This window comes from Schistocerca piceifrons, chromosome 3 (assembly GCF_021461385.2).
Source record: "Schistocerca piceifrons isolate TAMUIC-IGC-003096 chromosome 3, iqSchPice1.1, whole genome shotgun sequence".
Lineage (NCBI taxonomy): Eukaryota > Metazoa > Arthropoda > Insecta > Orthoptera > Acrididae > Schistocerca > Schistocerca piceifrons.
The window spans coordinates 742,940,658-742,952,715 of record NC_060140.1 but is presented as its reverse complement, the minus strand read 5'-3'; the positions used below and the strand labels follow the sequence as shown (position 1 = coordinate 742,952,715).

The window sequence follows — 12,058 nt, the reverse complement described above, 5'->3', positions numbered from 1 at the left end:
TTCTGATAAACACATTCAGCACAATTTAATATACACTCAATTTACAAAACATCGAATAAAATATATCTAATTGACTCAATTGTCTGAAAGTGTAACTCTCATAAACTCTTTGAAGTGAATCGCAACTTACGATACTGCGTATAGTAGGAGGTGTTAAGTGGAGTGTGGCAGAAAATGCGTGTTTGCGCACGTGAGGGGGCCTGCCTGTGCCGAAAACACGTGCGTCGCTCTGTCTTCACCGTGACGTACCTTCTCTGACTAGCATTTACAATAAACACTTTGTACACCTGAGGTTCGTATGCGTCCGGAGCCTCCGACCGCTCTGACCAATAACGCAGTCCGCGTTCTGGATTTCTTCGTGTGCGTGTCTTCGTCATTGAAAAGGAACTAATGGGATAGACAGTCCATAATGAGATGTGCTAGGATTGCATCAGATAACTTCTACCCTCGTTTGATTTTGAATTTTTACAGAATACGATAATTTTCATCTCTCCTCTGTTATTCAGTCGGGTAGCGTCGCCCAGATGGTGCGTCCCAAGGACTGTCGTTGTGCCTCGAGCACCCTCACAGCGGGGTCCGAAGTATTACATGATGGCAAACTTCTGTCTTCATCTACAAGTCCATTGAATAATCGGATCTGTACGGATTCTTTTGATACGCAGTCCTAAAACACCTGAGAAGTTCAAGAAAACCAATATCCGCAATCTACTCATTCTTCAAATTCTTTCCTAACATGACAATAACTGATTCACCTACCACGACGTCCATTCTTTCCATCTTAATTCCTTCCGATCCATCCTCCTCGCATCGTGATTTACCCCTTTCGCTCCCCTTTCCATGTCTATCATTTTCATAGACGTGACCCAATCTCTAATCAGACATACTTACTTCAAATTCTCGTATGTTCCTAACGACAACGCTCGACAATAGGGTAAATCTTTGAAGTTGCCGTAGTCATCTTGAAAATTTGTTAATATTTACATCCTGTTTACTTACTCTTGAAATATAGATTGAATACGTTCGTAGGGAACGATCTGTCGTTGGCGAATAGGAAATTTTCTGCATTTAAGATCGCTTGGTATTTCAGTTTTATTTAACAATAACCGGTTTCGACAGCATCCTACTGTCATCACTGAATCTTCGGAAAATTCTTAGTAACATGCATACAGGCCACCAGTACAATGAGAACACTTTCCATTCATAGGAAGCGACACCAAGCTGACTTGTCAAATACATAAAAGCGAACGTATAAAACATCCATTGCACCAACTGTATGACCATGAGTGAAGGTGAACAAATAGAAACTGCAGTCGTAGGACGAGCACATCACAGTAAAAACTCAAAGGAAACTCTGGTGTTTCACAAGTTCAACATGGTCACGCATTGAAACAATAATCCAGGAAGTGTAGAATGAATTTCCTTTATTTCCGCTGATGATCACAAAACTTTTGGTCTTTAGACAGCCGGTTTCAGTCAGCAATGAGCATCTTCGAATCTGCACAAACTATGGGAAATGAAATACAACTAGTGATCAGATTATGCCATAATGAAAAATTATTACTTTCATAGATAATAATAATGTCGTGCGACGAGGGCCTCCCGTCGGGTAGACCGCTCGCCTGGTGCAAGTCTTTCAATGTGACGCCACTTCGGCTACTTGCGCGTCGATGGGGATGAAATGATGATGATTAGGACAACACAACACCCAGTCCCTGAGCGGAGAAAATCTCCGCCCCAGCCGGGAATCGAACCCGGGCCCTTAGGATTGACAGTCTGTCGCGCTGACCACTTACTTTTTTAAAATTCTTTGTTGATCTCATTTTGTTCGTTGTACATGATCGGGGCGGACGTCTCGTGACACCCGTTCAGGTTGTTCGTTGATCCGTTTACTCAGTTTTTTTTTTATTACAGAGGGTAACTAAAGCCTCTGACCGAACACGCTGAGCTACCGTGCCGGCTAACCACTCAGCTACCGGGGGTGGACACTTTCATATATGTGAAAACATGTGGTTAAAATATGACGAGGCATGCCTGTTTTATAACATGTCCTAATATAATAAAGCCAAAGTGACATCGTCACAATTAGCTTAACATCGTCGGCCATATTTAAAATGTGGTGTAAACTAGACCACTGTTCTAGCAGTTATATTGTCTCTATCGCTACTGTTGAAACAAACTCCAGTACAGTGACCACAACATATGTTTGTGCTGTAAGCTTACTAGGTATCTCTACTGTAAGTTGGTTCGTTGGTTTAAGGATGGGGGTGGTGGCGGGGGGGGGGGGGGGGGGGAAGAGACCAAACTCCTAGGCCGTTGGTCCCTACTGTAAGTCTACACACATTTGTCAATTATAAAATTGTACACTACGCAGTAAATGAAGGGTATAATAGGTAAAGCTACAGTGGGCTTGCCAGATGTATACGTTATTACAGTGATAAAGAGTAATAATTAAAAACGAGAATAAAGTTACATTTAAAATTGTTAAAAGGAAATAGTTAAGTGATAATATATGCTTCTCAGACGTTCTTTTGGTTATTTTAGATAAAAATACACAAGAATAAGCTGAAGCTAATAAAATAACATAAAGGTGATAGTATAACTAGGGATAGAAGCAGAAAGGATGAAAACAAAAGACTATAGTGAGCAATCAGCGACATCTGTTGGTGTAGCCGCCAGAATGTAGTATAAGCGAGAAATTTTGTGATCATTGGCAGAAATAAAAGAAATTCATTCTAAACTGCGATGTTCGTGAGCCACGACTCTATTTCTATTTGCTGACTTCCACTCCTGGGCAGACAATTGGTACAATGGATATTTTATATGTTCTTTTTTATATTTCTGACAAGCCAACGTGGTGTCGTTTCCTATGAATGGAAAGTGTTCACCTTGTATTGGTGACATGTATGCGTGTTAATAAGAATTTTCCGAAGATACGATGAAGACACAAAGATTCTGTCGAAAGCAGTCATGGCGAAATAAAATAAATAAACCAAACACTCTTGGCTGCAGACGATTTTCTATTTACAAAACATAATTTTTTGGGAATTCCGCCTCGAACGAAACAAAACTGCTTCCTTTTCAGTTTCCTCGTACATGTGTCGATCCTGTTACATCAGAATCTGAGTATTTATTTTTATTTTACTATGAAAGCTAAATTGCATTGAATACACTTCACTGCCATTTTCCATAAAGAACACGTACTATAACAGCACATTTGGTTCCTCATGTTCCTGTCTGACTGACATAGGGCCGGGTGTACTTTTATACAGTTTGTCATCTACGAGTAATAATTCTTTTCCTTTGAAGCTGCATGTGAACGGGAAACTCAGGGCTCAGTGATATTAAGAAACCGTCAACAACCAGAAGGTTTGCTTGATCAATGCTGCACTTTTTTAGACGTGATCCTATTGAGATATTTTTCCGACTTAAGAACTTAGCCGGCCAGTTACCGGCAGACGTACATTATAACGCAGACTCTGAACCCCTGTGCAAAATGACATTTTTTACACTAATAAATTACTAGAGGTAAAACAAGAGATACGTGACAAAAATATTCTTACCACAGACTCGTATGGAACCACAAATACTTGGATTTGTTGTCTTGCACTTAACCACAGATACACCAAGCTACACAGCTAATAAATCTATTAAGTACTCTATCACTAGTATTTGCGTTTTTAATTACATTGTTCCTGATTGTTAAATGGACTACTCTTTCACACTTCATGTTACTGTTATTTACTTGCAATTTCTGCACGACTGATGTGACAATGAAATCTATTTTAAGACTCGCGTTTTTGCTGTCTGTGAGCTAAAAACACGCATTATTTAGTATGAAATTCTGTCGTAATTACTGAGATTATGGTTAAAACTAGCTAACTGAAGAGTTGTCGTTTGGTAACTGAGCTCATATTCGTTCTTCCTTTTCAGTCATTGTTCAGCTCTCCATCTGAGTCTTACAAGTGAACTCCTTCATTTCTGCATAACAATTTACTCCTGCATATTTCTAGCTTGTTTTAAACATGCTGATCAGGGCTTTCTTCGACCCATCTTTCGTTGTAATGTCAGTTCTGTGATATTTTGAGACAGTCGATTATGGCGAATTATATGACTTATGCAGTGAAGTCGTTTTCATTGGATAGTTCTGATGAATGGTCGATCATCACTAATTCTTTGAGAAGCCCCTGCTTGGTCGTTAAGCGTGTTTCAAATGGTTTAAAAGATTTTATTTCAGTTTCGCCTATCGCTCACATTTTAAAGCTCTAAAGAGTTGAGCTACAGTTGAAGCATTTAACAAGGCTTGTGAGCATCTCAGTGCTTATGCAGGTTCAGCAATGCAGTCTTCTTTTATTAATTAATATTACTTTTGTTACTCTAAGAATTATTTTATGTATTTTTTGCTTCGTCTGTTACCTTACTGCCCAAATCTTCGTATATTCTTGCATGTTCTGTTTTATTTCCTCCAATTTTAAAATTTACTTTTTAAGATTCCTTGAAGCACATTACTATATCTGCCTTCTTTCTATTAATTTCGGCTATTAGCTAGTTTTTCATTTCGGTTTTGTATCTAAATACAGCAGCCAAATCTTTTAAAACTGTTTGGAGGTTTCTTTCGTCTGGGACACTTGGTCACCCAGTTACATTTCGAACGTACCTGTCCCATCTCCTTTATCGTCGGTATATAACAGATATCTAACAGGCATCGCACTCACGAGCACCAACAGGTAGGTATTTTTCTAGTCTGGTGGCGACATAACGCTAGCACGCACAGAGCTGCACTCATCATGGTCAAGAGAAGGAGGTGTCAGGTGTTGCTTCGCGCTTGCAACAGTGGCAAGTGGGAGAACTCCCGGGTTGGTATTCCTGCTGTGCCGGTTACCTCAGAAAACTCGCGTTGCACACATGACATAGATTTTTAGACAAAAATCCAACAGCGTTACCACTGTGGTAGTCACCGGCTGCAGTTCTGTTCCAGTTTATGTGGGATTGCTGCTTATCTTGCAGATAAGAATGACTATCGCTGGTCTTTTGCAAATGGATTTTATTTTGTTCCTTAACCAGACGTGTTTCGCCTAATTCTTTCAGGCATCTACTCGTGCTTTTGGTCTCCCCTATCTACTATATAACATGTATAGCTAGTTATTCTAGCTTTAAATGCGAACAGTTTAGGTTAAGTTATACCATGACAAACAGATAACAATTAAAACTAGAAGTTGACTATTACCGGTCGCCTTTTGACAATAGTGTCACTAACTAACGAATTATTGGTATATAGGGAAGGAAAGGCAATCTGTAGTGTGCATATACATATTTAAGAATGTAGGTTGCTCTTAAAAACAGAGATGATACTGTTGTAAATATTGTCATTTTTGTCATTTACGATCGACTCATGTCATTTTCTTTGGCGTTGTATGGTGCTGATACTTATGTTATTAACATTTTGTATCCCACTTTTTTTAGTGCCATGTTACCCTTGAATCTAATCTCAAATGCCTGCTAGTCTGACCTATGTAGAAACAGTCGCAACACAATATACAATTTTGTATTCAGCCATATGCTGCAGTGGGTTTCTAGTGTTGCTGAGAGATATTTTCTGCCCAGTCTTCATGATATGAGACAAGAGGTCTATTATAAGGTGAGAAGAAATATCTTCAGGTGCCCTGTAGTTAAGAAGTCTTTGTTTTTTCTCCATTTTTCTTGTTAATCTGAGACGAATGCCTCCTGAAATATATTACGCACACAATTCTTTCAATAATACCTTGAAAACGATGCATTCTGAACTTCCATACACATTAGATTTACTCTCTGTTTTGATGGGAGGTACTTGGGCCCAAAGCTTGTCCAGACATTTTTCACACATATTTCGTGTGCTCTTTAGCAAAGCAGGGCGATCGGTTCTGACCTTCATCAGATATCGCAGTACACAGGTAAACCTTCTGTTACTTCGTAAGATTACCATAATTTTTAATTGTCCTTTATTGTCCAGGATTATTAGACGGCGAATATGATTATAATTTACAGTTCTCCTGTGAGCTTGTAAGGAGAACAAGAGGAATTGTATTTAATGCATCCGAAGATGCTCTGCTGTAGCAACAAGCTACGCTTGTGTCTGTATTTCAGTACTGTGACTGCGCCAATGTGCCTGAAGATGAAGCAATAAAATGCTCGAAAACTGTTGAAAATAAAGCAAACAAGCGTACCTGAATGGAAGGCAGCTATGAAAAGAGCATTTGTGCTTCAAACCATAATTTTAGCACTAGTAAATAACATACTACGTAATTTGAACTCCTGTGTTTAGATACTTTTCAAATGTTGTTACGTGCGTTAATATCACGACCGAATAGGCACTTTCCTCGTCTAAGAATGTCATCAAGATAAACGTAAAGCTGCACAAGGCAGTAGCTTATACCCTCATCAGGCGCTGAGTTTGTTAACGAGATAAACGTTTTACGAAACGTCAGAAGTACATGTTGATCTTAACATTTATTTGTATCACACATTATAGTGTCTGGTTACTATCGGTAGGCGATTTATAAAGTATTCTTAGTTTGTTGGCTGAGTGAGTTTAAGCGCCTGCAGCAAATGTAACTTTGGGTTATCGATGTAGTATTTAATAAAGACAGTTTTGAGCGACATCTTGCAGCGACAATGAGAGAAATCGATGTGGTATGACACCTGGACTGCATAGCCATTGGCTGACTGGTTTGTTTACACGGTGAAACCCCCGTGTTCGGAGCGTGCTGGTCAAGAAGTTCACGCGACAGCCGCTCGATGGCGCTAGCGGTTGCTGAGCGCCTATGAGGACGCAAACCTTTCCTCTACAAGACAGGAATTAGCAGATAAATGCGGTGATGGTACATATGAAGACTTTTCCTGCACTCTTTACTGACACCATGTTATCTGTGTGATAACTGGTGGGAGATGGGAAAGTAGGCGAATCAGAAGAAACATGTACTTTGTCAAAGATGTGGGAAACACGCTCTCAGTGATCAAAATAGCACACAGCATGAGAAATTACAAATTTTCAGATTTGATTAAAATTATTACGAGGATTACGCTTCGTCATCATAAAACACTAGATCAGCTAAAATAGTGATGTCGTCCTGAAGAGAAAAATTGCAAAGTGGGTCGAAATGTCAGCATTTTAGTTATTTTAGTTTTTTATAATGATGTGACCTAATACACAAAATGATTTTATTCAAATTGACACTGGCCGTGGATGCTACAATCTAATATTTTTAAAGATTATAATCGTGTCCTCAATCTAGAGACAAACTAACTGACTAGGAAACGTGAGGTTTACACCAGTGGATCGTTGGTTTCTACTTGCGAGGAATAGCATCTACTGTGTCACGAAGGAGCGAGAAGGGCAATTTTGATGGGGTAACTGTAACATGATGGTGTTCCTAGAGCATCACTTAAAATTTGGTTTTTCGCTGGCGTGACGAAAACCAAGTGACATGAGCAAGAGAAACGCATAGAAAATTCTTACAGCAGGAAGTTTCAGGTACGTAGGAACGCGCACTTTCATAGTGTTCATACATTCTGCTTACTGATATTACAGTAGATGCAATCCATTTCCAAATAAGTTATGTACATTTCGTGAATTGGTATGCTATATAGACTATATGCTTTTCCACGACATAATCAGCAGTCGTAAAATAAAATTTAATTTTGACGGTACTTAGACATTTCATCTTCATGAAGTACATGTCCAAGAACTGTATCCTCTCCTTCCGTTTCAGTTTCCATCGCTCAAATTTTTTTTTTTTTTTTCTGATAACACGAAACTTGGTGTCAAAACTGAAGCTGGTGTACAAAATATATATGCCTTACATTGCACAAAAGTGATGGAAAGCTCTCCCTAATTTAAACAACAAAAAATAAAAGAATTTTTGTATGTAGCATTATTCTATCTAAGCATCATCCAGTTCAGCACGTCGACACGCATACGAAGAATATCCAGAGCGACATAAATTCTAGTCTTCAGAGCACCAGACCCACTTCGACCCACAAAGTTCATCACATTGTATCACATTTCATAACATCATATCACATTACATCACATAACACCACATTACCAAGTCCACTATCACCTCTCTTTACAGCTTCATGACTAGCTCGGACAGTATCTGTGAGTAGTTGTGCTCGACGCTCAGAGATGGCAGCACTACCGACCGTTCGCCAGCTCCTAGGGAGACGGTGGCCAAGACCTGCGGACAAAATAAAATTTCCCCACTCAGTTTATACATTGCTACTGTAAGGCACATACTCTAATTAGCACACTGTCTCATAGCAGATACCTCCACGCACCAACCAAATTATCGACCACGGGTAAGATGGGGTAAAGTGGCCACTCTAAAAGAAACAACTTTTACAAAATAATTGTTACTTACAGAAGCTTACACATTTTGAATCTTCATGTTGTAAGGTATCAAACGAAATATGTTTCAGTGAAGAAGATGATAACAATAATACTAACTACATGCATTTTACCGACGGCTTACATAGCGTCCATTTTTCCCTATGAAGGGGAAAACGTGGCAGTGCCATCGCAACGACATCCCATGTGTGTCGTTTGATTTCCGAACAAATTTTGTGGGCATTTTGATGTAGTAGCATCTTAAACAATACCAAGCGGCTGCAGCAGACCTATTTCAATCGCATTTTTTTGTATTAGGCCAAATACATTGGAGCAGAGACGATTTTACGAATACAAATTAATTCGAAACCACCACAAAGGGACAGAATGACGAATTATAGCTTTCTATATAAAAAGGTTCAGAAGTTAGCCTGACCTGCAGTATTAGACGTGATGTATGGCAGTAACTAACTGTTACGCGACACTCGTCTCTGACAGTGTTCCAGCAGTAGTGGACACCAAAAGATCCTGAGGAAGACCCCAGCAGAGGGGTCGAAACTTCAAACATTTTAGAAGAAACATGACGCGGCCTAATAACCCAGAAGATTTTAACTTCAGTGACAACGGCCACGAAAGCCTGCAGACTTACATAACTAACTGTTGTTGGGGTGAACACCTTGGCCACTTTTCCCGATCCGTCATCACATCGGCATCAGTCATTCAGAGAGGAAACTACCAAGCCGAAAGAAACAACACGAACTGTATTTCTAGGCCAGAAGACGTTGTTCAATCATTGATATGGCAAAGATAACACTCTTTGTATAAATGAGGTGGCAAAAATAATACAAATGAGTTACTTAACATCAGACAACTGAAAGTCAGAAAACGTTTACTAAAACTAACAGAACAAGCTTCTTTGTAAAATTCACTGATAACAGTGATAGTGTAGCTGTATTACAACTAGTGAGACTACTTCTCTTTAGGCAGCAGCTGATTAGAGGGTAAAAAAAAAATAATGGGCACTTCTTCCGCCCAGCTTCCCATATCAACATACAGAATACCCACTGTGAACACTTCCCATATTCCACTATCCCACACATCTTTCAAACCTGAAGCCAATAACCACATCGTTTCCCCTGCGCTTATCGATCCTGATTTATTGTTGTGACTATACCATCCCTAAACCCACAATCTCCATGTCCTCTCCCGCCAAAACAGGCCCCCAGTCCCAGACAATGAAATTCACCCTTTCATTTCTCCCTCCTGTCAAATCTAATTCATTCCTCCCAATACCTCCCCATGTCTGGCATAGACATGACGTCAATTAAACCATGTAAGAACTAGACATGCAGAAATTAAATCCGTGATGCACAATTGGGGTACCACTGATAACTTAATGTGTGACTGTGAAACTGCTGAACAAACATTGCTACATATAGTACAAGATTGCTCTTGCGTAGATTCTGTGGAAAATGGAGGGACTTTATCAAGGCCAGCCCAGCTGGTGTTGAGTGGCTGACTCGTTTGGATTCAACTTTATAGTGGATTAAATATACTGGTGTTTTTTGTCTTTATATTATTATTTGTGGCTGTCTTGTTTGGATTTAACTTTATAGTTGATGAAATATACTGGCCTTTGTTGTATTTGTATTAGTATTTGTGCTGTATCTTTGTCATATTCGAATATATTGTACATATATTTTTTATGTACCTTACGTATTTTAATCATCTCATTGTTTGAACTTGCACTTGAACGGCCACACAATGAATTAAAAAAATAAAGCTTGTCTGGCAATACTTGCTATAGATTCATTCGAGACATCTGTTTATGTGTATCACATTTAGCAATATTTATCTAGTCTGTCGCAGCTTGATAATTAGTTTGTAGTTATCAGATGTCACTACAAACTGCGTTTCGAACAAGTTATAAATTGATCATCCAATTTATGACTTGGGGTGTTAACTAAATTTCTCAATATCTGGATAGTTATTCAATGCCCTGGGGCTCAGCCAACTTCTAAGTTGACTGCTATTTTAATTTTTATTATACCACTTTCAAAGGTGCCAATATCTCACTCTACCGAAATATTCCTAATTCAATAGTTTTTTCTTCTTCTAAACTTCCCATATTAGGCACCCATCTTTTTCCTTGGTGTGATACGATCTGCTTTACGTTTTTGGCTAGGAAATGTTCTAACTTAATTGGCAGTCTTTGTGGATCCGGTTTCTGCAGATATTCATTTGTTATTTATTTGTTGTCTTCCAATTTTTCTCGCACGCTACCTTTTTAAAGTTCTTTTTAAAGTTTTAATTTCCTTTGGTTTCTCTAAACTCTTTCATTTATGCGTTTTGAATATGTTTTTGGTGTTTCTTAGTTGAAATATATATTTCATTCTCATACATCATTCTTGGAAGACTAACGACGTTATAAAATTGTATCCTACTATTTTTGCGTTTTAGTTTTTAGTTGCCTTTTGATTGTTCCATATATCACGCCAAGCAAGCTCACTTTAGTCTGTACGTCGTTATTATGATCATAAGATTTGTCACAATAAAAGTAACTGAAATGCTTTACTTGGTCTTTTTTAACAATATTTTTAATTCAGATAAGATTTCTGTCTAAAAAAATTATTCTTGAAGTCTTGTGAATTGATATATTGACATTTTGTTCCATAAATATTTTGGTTTCTGATCAATTCTAAATATCTGTTTATTTCTTCGTTTTTATTTCAGGTGCCTCAGCAGACTACAATGTGTGAATCACGTGTTGTAGAGTCACCACTCCGAAATGCGAGTATGCTTAAGTTTTCCATTTTCTTCTTTCTTGTATCGAGCAGCTGGAATCTAAATTTGAACAACCATTCTAGAATTTCTGCCCATAGTGTAGACTACGTTCCTTGGTTTTTGTTACATTGTGGTTCTCATCACTCCGAAATGCGAGTATGCTCAAGTTTTCCATTTTTTCTTTCTTGTATCGAGCAGCTGGAATCTAAATTTGAACAACCATTCTAGAATTTCTGCCCATAGTGTAGACTATGTTCCTCGGTTTTTGTTACCTTGTGGTTCTCACCTTTCTATGTTTCTTTCCGGTTACCGTCCGTCTATCAAAATCGCAATGTGTTCGTACCATCGCCCTTTGGACACGGCAATAAGTTTTCCATCTGAGGTCTTCTTTTGTTACCCTACGCCTCAGACGCAGTTCAAGTACTGAGTTGTACATTGCTCATTGTTGCTTTTAATTCTGGTACACTAGTGTTTCTTTGAGTGAGGTTTTTGGCTCGTAAGCTAAACCATGAAGGACATAAAGAGTGAAAATCTTCATTTATAAACGTAGGCGTATTTTTGGTGTCGAAGACTTCCGTTAATTTTCTGCGTGCGAACAATGTCTAGTGTACTAGCCTTGTTATTTCACATGACTACATCTATGTCTGTACGCCGCCCCAACTCAATGTTCAGCAAGTCTGGTTGTTATGCGGAAGATTCGAGTTCGGTTGCCGGTACTACCAGGATCTTTCCTTGGTGGAATGCTCGCACTCAGCCTTGTAATGCCATTTGAGCAGTTCCAAGCTCAAGAAAACCGACAACAGTCGGGAGAATGGTGTGCTGACATCATCTACCTCCACACCGCATCCAATGACGCCATTGACAGACGATAATACGACGTTCGGTCGGACCCGATTTGTCCCTGCGGGCCTG

The 12,058-nt window shown here is 39.0% G+C and overlaps 1 protein-coding gene across 1 annotated transcript in view; it reads right to left on the bottom strand.

Annotated features, from left to right (window-relative positions):
- Nucleotides 1–8,062: 8,062 nt before the first annotated feature.
- LOC124789028 overlaps nucleotides 8,063–12,058 on the bottom strand; it is a 150,857-nt gene continuing 146,861 nt past the window's right edge. Inside the window, exon 7 of the mRNA XM_047256315.1 lies at nucleotides 8,063–8,213. Within this exon, the coding sequence (XP_047112271.1) occupies nucleotides 8,103–8,213 (111 nt within the window). The 3' untranslated portion in view covers nucleotides 8,063–8,102. The remainder of the gene's footprint in view (nucleotides 8,214–12,058) is intronic.